We start from the raw sequence: 20,352 nt of genomic DNA, 5'->3' as shown, positions 1-20,352 counted from the left end.
TCGATTGTTAGCCTTATCTATCAATGTAATATTGTAGATGAGTGAATTTATCTCTCTTTTCTCTGTCTTCACCTCACATACCCACTTCCAGTTCCCACCTCTCACTGTGATGTGCTAGTTTTGAAGATCATAGATACTGTTTATGTGGTTATAACTGTGTGAATTCCTTTTGTAGATGAGTTGTATAATGTATTATACACGATTACTTTTTCATTCTTGCTCAACATTTTGTTTTTCCAGTTCTTAGTTGCTTTGTTTTTGTTTGGTGATGTATTCTTCCATCACAAGACAGTAATGGGCCTTTTTTGTGTGTGATATTAACACCTATTGATGCTGTATGCCTAGATCCATAATTCAATAAGGGCTTGAAAAGTAGTATTTTAATACTGTCATTACTACTTCCTTAACAACAATCTATAAAAAAGTGCTGCTGTACCTACCCTTCTACATGCTTGCTGTTTGTATGCAAAATGTAGAGTAAGTGCTCTTTCCCTTTATTTCCAAGTTCTCTAAATGATGACTGGGTTACCCCTACATTTTAACCCTTTCTTATGATTTCTAAATGACGTATATCCAGTTTACATTTTTAAAAAATAAATGAAAAAGCCAGTTATGATGGCACATACTTGCAAAATCTCAGCACTATGAGAGGCTGAGCCAGGAGGATCACAACTTCAAGCCCAGCCTGGGAGTCTTAGTCCCTGTCTCAAAATATAAAAAATTAAAAAGGCTGGGATGTGACTTAGTCATAGGCCCTAGGTACAATCCTTACTACTGCAAAATTCAATAAATAGAAAAGACTTTATAAATTATATCAATTTTAAATTTATGAGTTAGGACAGCTTAAGCTGTCCATCAGTTTGGAATTGTGACTGGTAATTTTTCATCTCTTAGGAAGATGTAATAGAAATCTTGCCTTTCCAAAAGCTCTCCAGAGGCAGAACAGTAATCTGATAATTGCCCATCAGATCATGACATGCTGGGTTTTTCCCCGAATGACTTGTTCTATAACATAACGCTTGAAAATATTTCAAGAATGATGTCATATTATTTTTTAAGCAGTGCTTCAGCTTTAATTTGTATATATTTACTTAATATACTCTAATACTGGATCTGTTTATAACAGTAATATGACTTACATATGTGAAGAATCTTTATAATTCATGTTTTATTTCCTTAGCTATCCCTTAGAGAATAAAAGTTTTATGTGGTGGGAGTGATGATTTTTCACCACTGAGCTTACACTGTGGTTTGTTACTAACCTTCAGAGATGCCCTAACATCTCTAGAGAGTAGTAGTTAGTGGACGAATATTTACCTCTCTGTGCTTCTGGCTCATTTTAAAAGCATCACCATTGTGCATAGTTACAGTATATAACTACAGTAAATATGTATTTAATTCCTCAGAACTGTGATGAAAAGTGCTGTAGAAATTAGCATTTACGCCAGGTGTGGTGGTGCACACCTCTAATTCTAGCAGGATCACCATGAGTTTGAGGCCATCCTGGGCTACAAAGTGAGAGACTCTGTCTCCAAAAAAAAGAGAAAAGGAATGAACATTTACCATGTGCTCCCTTGTTAGATAAGTTCATTTTAATCAGTGAAAGAAATCAGGTTGCTTGTGCTTTTGACAGTTGAACTGCAATCTCCTTTTTGCACTTATCTCTTCCCTGGCTTCCCTCTTATCATACCATGCATTTTTTTTCTTGTTCTTTCGTTGTATTTTAAAACTTTAAATGTTGCATTCTTTGGGGTTTAATCTGTCTGCCAATTTTTCAGTTCCATGTGCTTTTCCATAACATAGTCTCGTTGCCATCTCGGACTGATTTGATGGCCACCTGTGCACCATCTTCTTCAGCCCACATCTTTTCCCTGTGTTGTAGGTCTGTGTATTTAACCTGGCCTGTTCCTCTTCCAAATTTGGCACCTACCCCAAATATTTAAATATTTGTTTTGTTTTTGGTGGTACTGAGGATCAAACCCAAGGCCTCACACATGCTAGGCAAGTGCTCTCCCACTGAGGTACACCCCAGCACCTGAATTTAATACCTATCTAGAATCAGATTTCCCTGTTAGTCTCGTAAACTTCAGTGTCTCAGGAGATAGCACCACTAGTCACTTAGTTGCCGAAGCCAGAATTGGGAGTCATGTTTATCCCCTCAGTCACATCCCCACAACGAGTGGATTTTACTTCCTAAATATCAGACCAACTTTTCTGTGTCTACTGTCACATTTTAGAGCGTTCCTCACACATTTTTGCTTTCTGTCAAGACTTACAATATTGTCATAGTGCTCTTTCTGAAGAAGAAATCGTGCTGAAACCCCCGCAACAGTTTTCTGGTACCTCCTTTCTCATTGAGCCTCATCTCTTAGTTCTCTAGGATCTGACATACTGCCCTTTTATTGAAAATAGTTCTTTGTTATTTCTGGCCTTATGAAAAGGACTTCCTGGCGTCTAGATTTTATTAGTTCTTTTGATAGATACCTATGAAATTGTTTTTTCCTTTACAATACCAGTTGTTGCACTAAAGGTTATTACCTGTCTTTCCCAATAGCCATAAGCCACACAAGGACAGAGACTATCTGTCTACCAGGTACCTTCACCAAGTAGAGTAGTATTTGCTAAGAAAAACAAGAGCTTACATAGTAAGTCGTTTTTCATTTATATATTGAGTTACTTAGTAAAAGGCATCAAGTAGTTCTTTGCACATAGAAGCATACAATTTCTGTTCCTTCCTTATCCTTGACTAATCTTGTTGGTTTTCTCTCAAATATACACAGCACTGTAGACACGAAATAAACTTTCGGTCTGTAATTGTTCTGTTCCATTTAAAAATAAAAATATTTTAATGAGGATTTCTAAAGGAACTACTTAAAGCATTGGTATATAGCCTACTATATATGTATAGTTCTCTGGAGAGCACAAAGTAGGGATCACCTTGTCATTTATGAATGTTATCCTTGTAGACATGTAAAGTAGTGTGCAAAAATATTTCACAATGCTGTTTTGTAAAATGCTGGGGTTTTTTTTAAGGATTTTATTTAAACTTCTACCCACCCATTTGTAATATGGCTTTGAAATAGATTGGATAGTTTATATCTTACCAACTTGCTCTCACATAAAAATGAAAAACATTGTTATGAACTCCATTTCTATGAAATTATCAGTATATTCTATAAATGTTGAAGTTATATTGTGTGAGCTTCTCTCTGAATTTCTATATACTGTGATTGCAAGGATGTTTTAGAATTGTTAATGCGATTCATGTTGTAACTTGGATGAACGTGGTAATTAAAATGACATGAATCAAAATTGTATGTGGTTTTGGCCTAACATGGTTTTATTTTAGTTACTTGGCGCAGGGGAGACGTGTCTCACTATGTAGTTCAGGCTGGTCTTAAACTCGGTGAGATCCTCCTGCCTCAGCCTCTGGACTCTTGGGATTACAGGCTCATTCTACTACACTGGCTTATTTTAGTTATCATTATTCATTTCTAGATTATGAAATTTTTCTTTTGGGCCAACAAACTTTTAAACAGCTATTGGTTTTTCTCATCTTTTTCACTAAAAATATTTATAATGTTCTTCAGAATATATTTTTAAGCTATCTATATGAAAGATTCTAATGCTGGTATAGTTTTTACATTTGAAGTATTCAGTGTCTTTTGAAAAATAAATGCAAATAAATTTTGAAAGATAACTTCTTTTAAGCTTTCACACAAAACCATTTATACAAGTGGTACATTGAAATTAGTTTTTAAGTAATAACTGAATTGGTCCTAATTATGTGTGCATGTATGTATTTTTTTTCTGGTAGCGGGGATCGAACTCAGGACCTTGCACTTGCCAGGCAGGCGCCATGGCCCTGTATGTATGTGTTTTTGATGGTGGTGCTAGGCCTCAAATCCAGGCCTTCACGTGTTAGACAGGGACTCTACCACTGAGCTATTCTCCCACACCCATAATTAACTTTTGATTTGTGTAATAATTTTTCCAAGTACTAATTAAAGAGTAAAATATCAAATGACAAACAATTGGAGTTTCAGATCTTAACCAATCTGTGTATAAGAACTGCAGAGTTATACTTTGATAGATGAGGAAAAATGTTTTAGGAAGGTTGATCTTGTAATAATCATAAGTTTTAAAAAATGGAGACAAATCAGATCCACAGTTACTACATTTTAGTACTGTTATCCTAATAGAGAAAGGTGCAGCTGAGGTTTTGAAGAGAAAATTCAATAGATATTAACAGCAACGTGCTAATTGATATTGTGCATTTTTATGGGAAAAGATATATTTTATTTCAACATAATGAGTTTGAAGTGATAGTAAATGTGAAACGCAAGAATTCAGATGTGCACATGAGAAAGCAGGTTCTTTTAGCACTTCATTAAGTTGATTAATGAAAGTTTAAATTAATGAATGCTTCCCTAAAAGAAAGAATTTGCCTTTTTGTGTACTAGATCTGACCTATTACATTATTTTTGTTTTCATGCCACAGTTTACAAAGATGTCTAAAACTAATGGCTTATCAGAAGATTTGATATGGAACTGTAAGACACTGATCCAAGAAAGGGATGTAGTTATAAGACTTATGAACAAATGTGAAGACATTTCAAATAAATTGACAAAACAAGTTACCATGCTTACTGGAAATGGAGGTGGATGGAACATAGAACAACCCTCCATTCTAAACCAAAGGTAATATTTATTGAATACTGTCATTACTTTATCTCAGTTATAAAAATATTTGAGCTTATTTTTGTAGTGTGCCTAGGGAAATTAAATAAGATGTAGCCGCTAGTATCAGGAAAGATCCTCTCATCCCTACAATGGCACATAGTGGTGAATGAATGGTTTCTCACTGATTTTATTTTCCCCTCTCTCCTAAGCTGGGTATTTTATTCTACATCATTGTAAGTTAGTGGAGTGGAATGGTGTGATCTTATACAATCTGTATCTTCCTTATCTGATAACATAATTTTTATATAACCACAGAAGCCAAAAGGTGGTTTTAATTCTTTAAATTTCGTGTTTGTAAAAATGTCAGTTATTTAATTCTAACAGTGTAAAACTTTGTCAACCCATACTTTTAATTATGAAATTATTAAAATATCCTGTATCAGCAGTGAAATATTTTTTGAAAAGCTGAGTTTTAAGTCCTTTTGGAGTAGAAACACATCAGGAAGGAAAAAGGAAAGATATTTATATTAAGTAGATAGATGCATAATTCCCCCAAATTGCTACTTTCAATAAAATACCTTCCCAAAACTCTTGAAAAAAATAAACACTAAAAATTGTTCAACAGTCACTGCTTATTAAAATTTTTTTTTTTTTTGTCATTGAGAACTGCCAAACTTTGCATGCTATTGAGGGATTGAGGTGGGGAACTTGTTTTGAACTTCCTTTAAAAGTTTATTTTTAAGTAGTCTGGAGACTCAGCCCTGTTCAGAATACTTCCTTTTTTAAAAAAATGTGAAATTGTTTGCTGTGATGTTATTTATAGCAGCAAGACCATGGAGACAATCCTAAAATCAGAGAGTAATGGGATAAATTATGGTATATCCATACTATGCAATGTTGTGCAACTTTAAAAACATATGTTCAGAATATTTCTAATAGGTATTTTAGTAAAATGAGCACTAAGGTCTCATTAAAATGATTGCCTTAGGTGTTGATTTTAATTCTTATATTTTTCTGAGTTAATGATCAAAGCATATTTGCTGATCATAGGTTAATAATTAAAAATCAAGGTATAAAAAAGATGTGGTTACTGGCCTTTAATAGTAAGCGACAATCTTTTCTGTGCCCTTCTAGGGTGCTATGGGATGATGTAGGGGAACGTGATGCAGTTCCCACAAAAGAAGCTCTTTTCTCTGTTGCGTAGAAAGAACTATATCAGCAAATTCATCTCCTAAAAGTGTAGTTGGAGCTGCTGCTTCTTGTTCTCCAGCATTGGATATGGGGAGTTCTTCACTCTACAAGACTTACCCAGTTGAGTCTACTTTATCATAATTTGGATTTTAAAAATCAAATGCTTTATTGCATCACTTAAAAATTTTTTCTCTTAAACCCATATTCACAAAGTTGTAAATAGTATGACCTGGTAATACACTATCCTTTTCATTAGACTGAGGGTTTGGTTTTTTGGATTTTTTTTTTAATTAGACATTTAATAGGTAAGGGGGAAAATTTTTTTTAAGTATTCAGTGGATCTAATCCAAAGTGCAACTTCCAAAACCTATAGAGATGATCTCTTCAGAGTTTATTTAAGTGAACTTTTAGGGGTGGAATTTATTGTCTTGGTTTTTATTGTTTAACCACTGTGAGTTGCATAAGCAATTTTTATTTGGTGTACTGACCAGGCAGTGTATTAGCACTCACAAAAGCAATAGGTGATCCTGGTGAATATCTTACTATGCTTGTATCTTCTTTGTGTGTGCTGGGGATCAAATGAGGGCTTTGTACATGCTCCACAAGTGCTCTAACCAGTGAGCTACACCCCAAGCCCTTAGGTCTTTCCCTTTACAGAATAAAGTCTTTGTAGTACAGTGTGCTTTGAAGCAATACTAATGTTAATTGTTTAATTCTCCATTGCAAGTTTATGTGTATTATAACAGGAGAAAATTTGCCTTTTAGAGATTGATATTCCAGAACTCCTGCTAAGGATAGTCTTTGTAGACAGCTGTGTGGTGGCTCACGCCTATAATCCCAGAACTTGGTGGGCTGAGGCAGGAGGATCACTGGGAGTTTGAAGCCAGCCTGGACTACATAGTGAGATCTCAGTCTGAACTACATAGTGAGACCCTATCTCAAAAGAAGATGAAAGTTTGTAGAGAAAAATAAAATTTCTGGCCTATACCTCAAAACCATTATACAGTTTTTATTTTAAAATGCTAAATGTAGTGAAGGTAAGAGAGAGAAAACTCGGAATTTTATTCTTATCACAGATGGAGTTATCTCTAAGGCTTTAGCAATTAATACAGAGTTTACCAACTTTAAAGTGTTTATCGCAAAAGATCATGTGATCCATATACAATATATTAGTCCTACATGTCCTGCCCTTCTGTCCTACTGAAATCTAGCAAGATTCTTATCTTGCTGTCCTGAACTTGGCAGAACGGGTTCCCCATCCTGTTGGTTTGTGTCCTGTTGTTAACTAGAGGCTCTGAGACCACTTGACCTGAGTGAGTGTAAATGAGCACTGCATGATGTCGGTCTAACTGACTGGAAAATGCTAGGTTGTAAATATTTCAGCTGAGTACTCGTATTAGAACCCCTGATGCACTGGTGTTTTCAGCAGTCACATCACTCAAAGTTTGGGGCAAGTAGCACCTGTAACTTGGTGAACCACTCCAGACAAGTCTCTGGTCCCGAATTTCCACACTCTAAGCTCATAATAAGCGTATCCGATTACCCTGCTGTCTCTGTTCTGGGTCTTTCTCACCTTTCAAAATAATTTTGAAACTAGTTTCTGTGAAAAAGGATGTAAATCCAATCTAATTTCCCCTAACAGAAAACTTCAGAGTAACCTGCTGCCTTATCTTAATGATCTCAGAAAGCCTTCTTTTTTTCCTTAGTAGGTAAGAACAGCATCCGTTTAGAGATACTTGTCATACTCTCTTCAGCAAAGTTCTTAGTTAAAAAGACCTGACCAAATCTCTATACTTTTTCCTTTTCTTTCTTTCTTTCTTTTTTTTTTTAAGTACATTTGTAGTACATAAGGATTGTCATCATGAGGCATTGGTACATATATAACATATCGTAATTATTTTTATTTCCATTCTCCCTTTCTCCCCGCTCCCTCCATCTCTAGATTTCCTAGCCATTTGCAAAAGATCTGTCTCCTTGTTTCTTATCTTTTATTTTGCTCATTGTATTATGAATTTGGGTTTCTCATATGAGAGAAGCTATGTGGTATTTAAGCTTGTATGTCTGATTTATTTAACTTCACATTATGGCCTCAAGATGCATCCATTTTCCTACAGATGAGTCAAATTATCCTTCTTTATGGGAAAGTAGTACTCCATTATGTATAAATACATTTTCTTTATCTATTCATCTGTTGCAAATCCCTACATTCTTATAGCTACCTTGTTTTTAAAATTTATCATAATAACTTGTATCCAAAATGTCTTTGTCAGAATTGCATTTTCATTGATCTTTTTACATTCCAAAGAAAATACCTGTAACAGGTAGCCCTTTTGTGATATTAAAATACAAAGGTATTTGTAATTAAAGCATATCTAGGAAGAGGAGCAAATTTACCAATACATTAATACCTACATATTTTTACAACAGATACTCTAATATAGTAAAGCTATTAATATCCTAATCAAATTATGTTAACAGAATTTATGATTGTGAGCAAATCATTTTTATTTTAATGAAAACTTATATGTAGTAGATGCTTTTTTTTCACTGCTTCAAATTTGATGTATAATGAATATTTTCACAATCTTCTCAATGTGTTGGTGACAAGTTGCCATCATTTTTGTTGGTCAAGAATATTTCTGAGGTATGTGTGATGGATTGTACTTTGGACAGCACATTGGACCTCAGTTCATTTACAAGTGGTGTGGTATACCTTGCTTATCAAGTTTGGTCATTGTCATGAAATGTCAGCCTCGTGTAAAAGGTAGCTAAACACTAATGTATTGAGAAGAACCGAGAAAAATAATGGAGAATTCAGTGTTGGCCATAGGGTGGGTGGTCAGAGAGAGAACTTTTTTGTTTTTGCTATGTAGTGCTAAAGAGAGGAGCTTTGGATTCAACTTATCTCACTGTGGACCCAGATTTGGTTAGCTGTATGGCTTCAGGCTGTAAGATATCAGCCCTAGAGATCTTTCCATCTGTAAGATTTTTGTTTTTGCAGTAGCATAAAAATTATATTGGCTAAGAAGGTAAAGGACATTTTTTAATACACCAAAAGAACTATAAAGATCCTAGAAAAACTGGTGATTTTTCTTCTACCTATACTTTTATTTTTTTAAAAAGAAAGTTTACACATTGCCTACCCCACAGAATCTCAGATTCTGATTTAAGGTGGACATCTTTCAACCCCACCTCTTCTTTTTTTCTTTTTTTTTTTGTGGAACCTGGGATTGAACTCAGGACCTTGTGCTTGCCAAGCAGGCACTGGTACCACTGAAGTAAACCTCCGGCCCAACTCCACCTCCTCTTAATAAAGGTGTCTTGATTTAGAAGTTTAGACACCTTACCCATCCCTTATACCTTAGTTGTGTCCTCACCTCTTTTCTAGGTACAGACCAAATGTAAGAGGAAATTAAGGGGACACAATAGAAGCTGGTGGATGGAAGTCCTAGCCATGTCCTGGGTTAATATGGGGTGTGTGCTGTCCTAGGGAGTATGGGAATAAGCTTAGAAATGAGATTGACTCCCCAAATTAGCATCTTAGCCTTCACATCTGTAGCTATAACACCTCAGGCAGATTACTGAGGATTGAGGGGGTTTTTTAAATCTGTTTAAAGTGATGACAGTAGTTACATCATAGGATGCCTAAAGGGTTAATGAGGTAATACTTGAAAAGTGATGGCTGTGTGTATCTAGTAGGTGTTCAGTAAATAACTGCAATGTTTGAAACACTTGAAAAATTTATTTTAACTCTCCCATAAAACAAGTCCTTTCAAGGGACTAGTTCGTGTGTTTCCAAGTTAAATAAGGTATTGACACTTAATATGTTATTTTCTACTCACTGGTGCTCATTGGTGTTTAGCAAGGTCGCATTTGTCCATGGTACACACATTAATAAACCCATAGGCCCAATATACTCTAGAGCTATGCATATTACTGATGTAGGAGTGATAGGTACCCATACAGATAGAATGCATTATATCAGGCTGACAAAACAGCAAATTATGTTTGTGGGCGTTGTCCTATAAGTTCCTTAATGTGCTAAAAGTCAAATCAGTACAACTCAGTTTTCTTGGGTAAATTTAAGTTCAATTATATGCTATAGTAGTTAATATTCTGATCATTTATGGAATTAATTTGGTAGCATTACACTTATCAAATATGAAATTATTTTATATAATTTATATTCCCAGAAGAAGTAATTTGACAAATACAGAATAAAGTTTGGAAAGATTAAAAATGAATATGCTTTGAATTAAATAGATGTACATAGCCTGTAACAGTATGTTAAAAGGTAAGACTAACTATGGGTATTGCGATTTTTGTGTTCATTGTAAACCCAAGTCTCACATGAGAAAGATTGTAGAGAAAACTAATAAAAGTATAAATCTATAACATTTGGTTAACTCTTTCTTACCAGTCTGTCACTCAAGCCCTACCAGAAAGTTGGTTTGAATTGGCTGGCATTGGTACATAAACATGGACTTAATGGCATTTTGGCAGATGAAATGGTAAGTGCATTTCCATTACTCCAGGCTATGTTATTTAGTGTTACTGAAAGACTTTCTTGCTGTCATTTAAAACATGACATTTTCCCTTGCCACTGTAGTTTCAGCTTGTTCTCGCTTCAGTATTTACCTTCTGTCATCTGTGTGTGTGTGTGTGTAACTGAACCACATCCCCGGACTGTTTTTATTTTTTGAGACAGGTTCTCACTAAGTCACTAAATTGCCAAGGATAGGCTCAAACTTGCAATTTTCCTGCCTCTGCCTCCCATTGTGCTTGCACGCACCACTATGCCCAGCTCATCCCTCTGTTTTCTGTTGGCTGTTTTACTTTTAGCCTGTTCATGCTTCCCTAAAATGAAAATAGGTTTATTGCCTTTCTGATTATCAAATTAATAAGTATGTGTTGAAAATTAAATATTACATAAAAATATGAAGAAGAAAATCAAAGTCACCTATAATCTTAAAAATAGTTTGATATCTTTCTAGATCTTTTTGTTCTGCAGCTATGTGTATGTATGTATACATGTATATATTTAAATATATGTAATATTAAGTGACATTACATATATGCTTTTTATATCTGCTTTTTAAATTTTAATATAACAGATCCTGTCCTTATTGTAAATAAATTACATATATGAGCAATTTCATTTCAGCCATTTTATTTTTATTAGTTTTCTTCAGAGTCTAATTTTTGCCAAATCATATTTGCTTAAAGCTAAGCGCAGGACATTTGTTACAGCTGCTAGTCATTTAACACTAATTTCCTCCATCTTTACTTGTAAAAATATTAAGTACATTATGTTCAGTGGATAAATGTCAATTGAATACATGTTTTAAGTTGTAGGTTCCTAAAATAAAAATTAATAAAGATAACCACACTAGTTTTCTTGTTGACGTCTAGGAAAGTAGTTTTTAGCATTATTAAGACATATTCCTACACTTACTTCATACTCAATAAAACCAAAATGCTATTCATATTTATCTAATAGAAAAGTAATACATATGGAATTTTAAAATAGTTAATAGAAATTAGATACAGAATAAAGAGCATTGCAGTTGTATAACTGGACTTGAGAATCAGACCTAGGCTTTGAGTCCTGTGCCATTTAATCTTAATTGTCAACCTGGCTGAATTAAGAAACTCCTGCATAGGTGATTGGATCATGAAGTGCCATACTTATTGCTGGATTAACCCACTCATGTTAATAGCTGAATGCGCTGTTAGGAGGCGGGTCACTGGGGGGCAGCCTTTGAGGGCACACCTTTCATTGGCACTCTTCCCCTGTGGTCTGCTTCCCCACTACCATGAAGTAAGTAGCTTTGTTCCACCAAACCCCTCTGCCATGATGTTTCTCCTTCGTAGCCAGCTTACCTTGGACTGACACCTCTGAAGCCATGAGCCAATTAAACCTTTCCTTCCTTGATTGTGGGTGTCAGGTACTTTGTCCTGGCAATGGGAAAGCTGACCAATACCGGTCCCAGCCTCCTTTCATCATTTGTTGAATTCTTGCCAGATGATCTAATGTCTCAGAACTAGTATTAATAAAATATAGATTATTTTGAGCCGGGGATGTAGCTCAGTGGTGCTGTGCCTGCCTCACAAGTGTAAGGTCCTGAGTTCGATCCTGGGTACTGGGGGAGGGGGATAGATGGATGGATAGATAGATAGATAGATAATTTCTATATCCTCTCTTTCTTTTTCTTTCTTTCTTTGAGATAGTATCTTGCTGTGTCAGTAGGTTGTTCAGACTGAGCTAAGAATTTGTAATCCTCCTGCCTCAGCCTCTAGAGTGCTAGGACTGCAGGCAGGGACCACCATGCCTGTCTTAAAGTACATTATTTTTAAGTTAGCTTAGTCAGCGAGGGTTGTGATTTAAAATATCACAGACTGAGTAAACAGCAGAGATTTATTTTTTCACAGTTGTGGATGCTGAAATTCCAAGGTCAAGGTGCTAGGTGTTTTGGTTTATTCTCATGAGGCCCTTCTCTTGCCTTGTAGATGCCCTGTTGCTTCATGTCCTCAAGTGTCATTTTCTGTGTGCGCCCATCCCTGGTATTTCTGTTCTTGTCAGGATAGTGGTCAGATTGAGTTAGGATACCACCCCGTTACCTTATCTAATTTCCTCCTCAAGAGTCCCTTTTTTAAAGTACAGTCGCACTGCACACTGGGGCTTCCGTATATGTATTGAGAGACTAGGGGACACACTTTTCAGTCCATAGCAGGTAGGTAACATTTAGTCCCCCAGGGATGCTCACCCTCAGCAGACTTTGCTTTTTTTTTAACTACTGTTTTACTGATGTTGAATTTACTCATTGGAAAATCCATAAATATACAGGTTAGTGAATTTTTTGCATGTGACTACCACCCGGAACAGCATTTCCATCATTCCAGAAGATTGTTTATGTTCCTTTCCAACCATTACCCCACCACTATTCTGACACCTGTTACCAGGGGTTAATTTTTTATAGGTATACAGTATAGTATATGCAGGATTTAGTATTTGGTTTTGGTTCATTTGGTGCTGTATAATGTTAGAGACTCAGCGTGCTTCTTACATGTATTGGTAGTTTTTCTTTTTTCATTACTATGTAGTATGGTAGTTCACACCATAGTTTATTCTTAATGAAATTGCATGGGCTGGGGATTTAGCTCAGTGGCACAGTGCCTGCCTCAAAAGCTCAAGGTCCTGAGTTTGATCCCTGGTACAAAAAAAAAAAAACAATGGTATTGCAGCATGATAGAGTACCCATATATTTAACTCTGAGTAGTTATGAGTCATAATGCTCAATTCCCCCCACGTGCATTAAATATTTGTCATATGTAAGCAATAAGCAAAAATATGTTCTTTGCATGCAATACAAAAATTCCTCTGTATTAATGTGTGTGCTGTGTATATACCAGCAGGTCAGATCCATCTAGTGTGCTCATTAAAGTAAGTTACAGCATCATTTGGAGATTGTAATCATTCCATCTGTCATTTGAGAACTAAGAGTATAGTAATTCTGAGTTGAATTATGGAAAATCAAAAATGAATATAGAACAGAAATCTTTTTTCTTTAAGGCTTTCAAAAAATTATTTATTGTTTACTTTTAAGTTTTATATATTATCTTGTGAACTTTTAATTTTAGGGCCTAGGCAAAACTATTCAAGCCATTGCATTCCTGGCGTACCTCTACCAGGAGGGCAATAAAGGTCCTCATCTGATCGTGGTCCCAGCTTCAACTATAGGTTTGTAATACTGGAGACAACTGCTTTGACTTTATAGTGTTTTATGTGGGTAGAAGTGTATGTGTGTGTGTTTGTGAAGATGAATATTAATTTTTGTTATCCCCTTATTTTTTTCTCTTTGTATGTATGTACAATTTGTGCTTGATTGGCAGTCTTTTTCAAGAAAATATAGTTCAGTTATTCAGCTAATTATAGATCTGAACCTATAAGATCATTTATTTTGATTGCATAGTACTTTAAAATTATTTTCAAGAGTAAGAGAAAACAAGTAATTTTAACTTCATAAATACTTGGTTTATCAAAAAGTATGTAGATAGGGCCAGGGATTTAGCTCAGTGGTGCTGCTGCCTGCCTTGCAAGCACAAGGTCCCAAGTTCGATTCCCGGTACCTGCCCCCCCCCCAAAGTATGTAGATAAACCCTACTCAAATTACTTTTCTACTATTCCATTCTTTCTCAATTATTCTGATGTAGAGTTAGGCTAAGAAAAATACCTGTGCATATGAATGTAGAAGGAAAAATCTCTGAAATAGAAAGTTAATAATCATAATAATTGGTCCTCTGCCCCTTGTCCATCATTTTGATGCCTCTTCAGAACCTGAAGTTCACTTTAATCATAAGGAATAATTGAAGTGTCTGTTATAAAAGCAAAATCAGTGTGTAATTTATATTTATAAAATGTTAAAATGCAGTATTTGACTTCATGAATATACCCTGTTGTAACAGACTCAAGTAATCTCTTTTGTTTTATAGATAACTGGCTAAGGGAAGTTAATTTATGGTGCCCAACTTTAAACGTGCTCTGTTACTATGGTAAGGCTGCATCATTTTGCTTTTAACTTTGAGAATGTCTTTAAAATTAAAATACACAATAAATACAATCTGTGTGTATTGTTTTTAACTTCTAGGTTCTCAAGAAGAACGTAAACAAATTAGATTTAACATTCATAATAAATATGAAGATTATAATGTAATTGTAACTACGTAAGTATTGGGAATCAGGTAGTTGCAGCTCCTAAACTCAACAAAGATACATACTGTATACAGATAAATATATTTTTTATATATACCATATTAATATTTAAGGAGGTTTATGTTATGAATTGTGTAATAAAAGTAATGGAATGATCTGTGTTGAGGATGAAGGCATTGTTTCATTGGTATGTAATGCCAGTATAGGGCCGGGGATTTAGCTCAATGGTTTTACCACCTACTGCGCAAGCGCAAGGACCCGAGTTTGATCCCCGGTATCAAAAAAAATAAACATGCCAGTATAGAGCAGTTGCCAGTGTTTCAGCTCATTGTGCTTTTGCTCACTTTAACTGAAAGCATGTTGTCATAACAGGACTCATTCAGTTAAGCAGAAAGTATTTTGCGATATCCCAGAAAAATGATTTGTATTTCAAACTTATAAATGCATAATAATAAGTATTAATGAAATCTGTCTCCAAGTGAAATATTTGAGTTAGGACATAATAAGGGTCGAAAATACTAGAGAGAATATTAGCCTGTTTTTGGTAGTTAACTGTGGTATACATATCTGGTACAGAACTTAAGGCTCTTACTCTTATGCAGGGTGATCAAAAATAATGTGAATGTTTAAATTAAAAAATGTATTTCACTCAGACACATTGCCATTAATTCCCCTCAAACCACTCCCTCTCACTTCACATGCACATATCTTGTTGTTCTTGGCAGTATGTCTCTTGCTGTTTAAAAAGGGTTTTTATAATTTTAAATATTTACTGTAATTTTTGATCATCTCTGTGTTGCATTTACCATATGGGTTATTTAAAGCTCTGTTCAATTGTTGGTTATTACTTTTCCTTTTTGCTTCTCTAAGAGTCCATCCTTGAAAGAATTCATCTAAAATTTCATCTTAATACAACACTCCATATATAGTCTTGAACTACTAACTGTTAACTTTGCAGGTTTACTCTATTAGTTCATGTTTTAAAACCAAACATGTTTTAGCTTTGTACTCTATTTTTCTGCTTTTTAAAATGGAGTAAAGATACTGAATAATATAACAGTACTAGATTTTTTTGTAAGTTACACCCAAAACGATCTCTTTCCACGTATGTAGAAGTTGTCTGATTATAACATTTTTCTTTTCATTATGTATCATTTTTATAACTTGGTTACATGTACATCAATAATTGTTAGATACAAATACATTAGTACAGTGTTTGAATACTAACCATGCCTAAGGTTGTCCTTTAGGGACTAGCTACTAGAAATGTATAAATAAAAATGATTTTTTTGTTTGTTTGTTTGGGGTTTTTTTTTTTTTGGTATCAGGGAATCGAACTCGGGTCCTTGCGCTTGCGCAGCAGGCGGCGAAACCACTGAGCTAAATCCCCGGCCCTGAAAATAATGTTTTAAAAAGTTTACATGTCAGTAGGCTCCAGACTCCTAACAGGTACAATCTTTAAGAGATGTTTCTCCTCTTAATAACAGGTACAATTGCGCAATCAGCAGTTCTGATGACCGCAGTCTGTTTCGACGCCTGAAACTCAATTATGCAATTTTTGATGAGGGCCATATGCTAAAGAATATGGGCTCCATCCGCTACCAGCACCTTATGACAATTAATGTAAGAGGATGTTTTGTAAATTGTTCCAATCTGTGATAAAGTTTTGGATTATGTAATTTTGATGAATATGGTATTTTATGTCTGAGTCAGCAAGCTTTTTCTGGATAAAACAAATAGGAAATATTTTAAGCTCTATGAGCCCTGTCACCTCTGTCACATATTCTTTGTTTTGTTTTACCAGTGCTTTAAAAAGATTATTACCTCTTAATTCATCACCCATGTGCCTCAGTTTATCAACCCTTGTTTTATGTGGTAAATTAACAATATCATAGTTTATCTTTCATCATCTTGTAAAAGTGATACAAGGGCCCATATTACCTACTTATAAAATAAGATGAATAGTTTTACCATTCTTCCATAAATATAGTAAATGATGATAGCAGATACCAAGTGTCTAAATTCCTAGCCTATCATCACAGATTATTAATAATGATTTTGATTTTCCTCCCCTTTCTTCCTTTACTCCTCCCTGGGTAAGATAGGCAAAAAGGGAGTGTCTCTTTAAAAAAAAAATACTAATGTAAATTTTATCTTCATTCACAGGCAAATAACCGATTACTGCTCACAGGCACACCTGTGCAGAATAATCTATTAGAACTCATGTCACTGTTGAATTTTGTTATGCCTCATATGTTTAGTAGTAGTACCAGTGAAATACGAAGAATGTTTTCTTCAAAGACAGTAAGCATACATGCATGTTTTCTCCCAAACATGTTACTTTGTGTTTTACTTGGGCAGTTTTTCTGTCTTTGTTGCTCTCATGGTGTACATGCTCTATGAAATAAGTTAAATAGTTGATGTTCCTATATTTGGATCAGTTCAGAAATCAGCCAATATATAATGCATAAAAAATTAGATGACTTCCTTAATCAATGTTTAAAAATTTTAGACTTTTTAATATCCTCATTTTCTGAAGTATGACAATTTTAAATTGATGGAGAGTCAGATCTATGACATGTAGAGAAAGCTTGATCGTTGCATCTTTATGGTCAGGTAAATAAGTGATATTTTGTTACTGTAGGGTAGAACTGGACAAAAGTAGTATATCCAGAAAATATCTATGTTTTGAAGTAAAAGTTTATAAACATTTTTTTCCAAATAGAAGCACCTTTTCCCAGAGCACCTTTTAAAAGAATTTTCCATAGTATTCTTTTACTACAAACTAACAACAACCACCACCACCACCACCACCTCCCCCCGCAAAAAAAAAAAACGGATCAAACCCAGGAACAGTGTACCATTGAGCTATATCCCCACTTCTTTTTTTATTATTTTGAGACAGGGTCTCACTAAATTGCCCAGCATGACCTCGAACTCCTGATCCTTCTGCCACAGCCTTTAGCATGGTTGGGATAACAGGCAGGGACCACTGTGCCCATCTAATTGCTTTTTTTTTTTCTTTTGGTACTGGAGATTGAACTCAGGACCCCGCACTTTGCCTTTTTAACATTTCATGAATTCTCTCCACTTAATGTCCAGTTTTTGAACTAGATGGGCAGATTTTATGAATAGACCTATAGTACTTTCCTAGTTCCAGTTCCTAAAATATGAAAGACCCCCCTCACATCTTTGAATAAAATTTCACTTTTTAATTCTCCCAAATCAACAGTTTCTGTTTTTGCAAATTAACAGTTTTGTCTAGGTACCATCCCCTGTCTTAGTCTACATGATTTATATCAGACAGCCCTGAGTTTCTTTTGGGACATTTTCCACAAACTTCCCTTCCTCTTCCACATGCACACAAACATTTTTATTTCATGAGGTTATCTGGGTTACCAGCTGTTGACTCAGTCAGTTAATTGGTTAGTTCTGAACACCAGCCTTGTGCAGTTCTGATTCATTATCTCAGTATAGCATATTCTTCTATATCTTGACACCTCAAAGTGGCCTGCAGCCCAGAATTCAAGCATGAATGTCTATCTGGATTCTAATGTGCAAGATTTTCATGTTGTATAGTACTGAATTGTTATAATTTAAATGAATAATTTCTAAAAAGATGTTTTATTTTGCTTAGAAACCAGCAGATGAGCAGAGTATATATGAAAAGGAGAGAATAGCACATGCAAAACAAATTATAAAGCCATTTATTCTTAGGAGAGTGAAAGAAGAGGTAACTATCCACATACTTTTGATCATGATAATTTTAAAAAATTCTGTTCTTTTTATTGAAAAATACTATTTTAAACTGTTTTTCTTTCTCAGGTTCTCAAGCAGTTGCCCCCCAAGAAAGATCAAATTGAGTTGTGTGCAATGTCAGAGAAGCAGGAGCAACTCTACTTAGGTCTTTTCAACAGATTAAAAAAATCTATCAATAACTTAGGTAAAAGCTGCCTTTCAGAATTTTATGTAAAAAATAATCTTGTACTGGGGCTGCATTTTGTTTACTCAGATTTGCTCATTTTAACAAATTAATTGGGATTTGAAGAAACAATTTTAGAACTTTAAAAAATAGATACATTTCAAACCATTGCTATCAGCTTCATGATTCTTTTTAAATATATCCTCTTTCGATCACAGAAAAGAATACAGAAATGTGCAATGTCATGATGCAGTTGAGAAAAATGGCCAATCACCCTTTATTACATCGGCAATATTACACAGCTGAGAAACTCAAGGAAATGTCTCAGCTGATGCTAAAGGTAAGGTTGACACTGTTCACTGGGGAGGAGGTTGTGAAGCTGAGAGTCCACTGCTGGACCTGCTGGGTATATTCATCCTTCAGTTACTTATTTAAGAACAACTTTTGCAGTGCTGGGCATCAAACCTTGGGTCACACCCATACTAGGCAAGCACCACACCACTGGGCTATTCAAGGTGATTTGAGGAACAGAAGGGCCAAACAGACGGATAATCTAGATCAGAGGTCACCAATCTATGTCTTTGAAGCAGTGACTGTTGATAAAATTAAGTTGCGCTGTAACACAGTCACTCCCCCTGGGGCAGAGTGATCAGAACACACATCTTGCCAACGAAGCCTAAGATGTTTGCACTTTGGCTCATCACAGGAAAGGTCTCTTAGTAAGACTACACTTCCATAATTTCATGTCCTTATTAGTGATACACAGTTATGTCCCTTTATTTCTTTTTAATACTTCGCCTTCTTAGTTTACTCTTATTTTTTGCCTCATTGTCCTTTAGCTCTTTATCCTTATTTTGTACTATAGATCTTTGCATTCAGTGCATTGTTCATCATTTTAACTTTTTTTTTTGGTTATTTTAAACTTCTTGTGGAGAACTTCAAACATATAAAAGTAAAGAGAATTGCATAATGAAACCATCTGCTTATGTAACCTTTATCCATGTTCGCATTTGGTAATGATATTGTTTCATCTCTACCCCCAGGGCCCTTCCCCAGGATTATTTTGAACCAAATTCTAGACATTATTTCATCTGTAACTATTCAGTATGCTAGCTCTATAACAATAAGAATTCCTTCCCTTTATTACATGTCAAATATTAATTTCCTTTGCTAAATGTGTTACACTAAAATCTGCCATGAACTAGATGTTTTTTCAGATGTGATTCAGTTGTTCTGACTGTATTATAAATTATTGTCATTTTGGTATGTATTGTGTTTTGTATTAAAAAGGAACCTACACACTGTGAGGCTAACCCTGACCTCATCTTTGAAGACATGGAAGTTATGACAGACTTTGAACTGCATGTACTTTGTAAACAGTACCGACACATTAATAACTTCCAGTTAGACATGGACTTGATTTTGGATTCTGGGAAATTCCGAGCTTTAGGATGCCTCTTATCTGAATTAAAACAGAAGGTATTAAAAAAGAATGTGTTTTCTTTAAACTCCTTATCGCAATTCTGGCATGATTTGACACTCTTCAAGCTTTCATCTGTGTATGTCTGTTCTGCCTTCTTCTAGAACCTACTGTTCTCAACATTTTCTCGGCATATTTGGGGGTATGGTTTCCTAATTACTTCTTTTCCTCTCTGGGGAACTTCAGAGAAAAGAATAAATGTAAACTGCATCTCTTGATGTTTTTTAAAAATAATTTCAGGTATCATTTCATAGGTAGTCATCTGTATGATAATTTCAAAATTAGTATTTTGAAGATGCCGCCATTTGCTGTTTAGCAAGGCTGCAGTTTTTGTGTGAAACAGCTTAGATTTGTAAGATCGGC

At 35.0% G+C, this 20,352-nt stretch overlaps 1 protein-coding gene across 4 annotated transcripts in view; it reads left to right on the top strand.

The window, feature by feature from the left end:
• Positions 1-20,352, top strand: part of Smarcad1 (SNF2 related chromatin remodeling ATPase with DExD box 1) — a 65,459-nt gene that overhangs the window by 39,109 nt on the left and 5,998 nt on the right. For all 4 annotated transcript variants that reach the window (XM_004848083.4, XM_004848082.4, XM_021261082.2 and 1 more), the window contains 11 exons: positions 4,502-4,701; positions 10,295-10,385; positions 13,516-13,615; positions 14,368-14,427; positions 14,523-14,598; positions 16,075-16,210; positions 16,754-16,891; positions 18,225-18,320; positions 18,413-18,530; positions 18,728-18,849; positions 19,800-19,988. In XM_004848083.4, coding sequence (XP_004848140.1) covers positions 4,502-4,701; positions 10,295-10,385; positions 13,516-13,615; positions 14,368-14,427; positions 14,523-14,598; positions 16,075-16,210; positions 16,754-16,891; positions 18,225-18,320; positions 18,413-18,530; positions 18,728-18,849; positions 19,800-19,988 — 1,326 coding nt within the window. The remainder of the gene's footprint in view (positions 1-4,501; positions 4,702-10,294; positions 10,386-13,515; positions 13,616-14,367; positions 14,428-14,522; positions 14,599-16,074; positions 16,211-16,753; positions 16,892-18,224; positions 18,321-18,412; positions 18,531-18,727; positions 18,850-19,799; positions 19,989-20,352) is intronic.

The sequence above is a fragment of the Heterocephalus glaber genome, unplaced genomic scaffold, assembly GCF_053883595.1.
Source record: "Heterocephalus glaber isolate CG9 unplaced genomic scaffold, H.glaber_assembly_v1.0 deba00001454, whole genome shotgun sequence".
Taxonomy (NCBI): Eukaryota; Metazoa; Chordata; class Mammalia; order Rodentia; family Bathyergidae; genus Heterocephalus; species Heterocephalus glaber.
The sequence above is the reverse complement of the archived record's forward strand: the minus strand, read 5'-3'. Positions and strand labels throughout refer to the sequence as shown.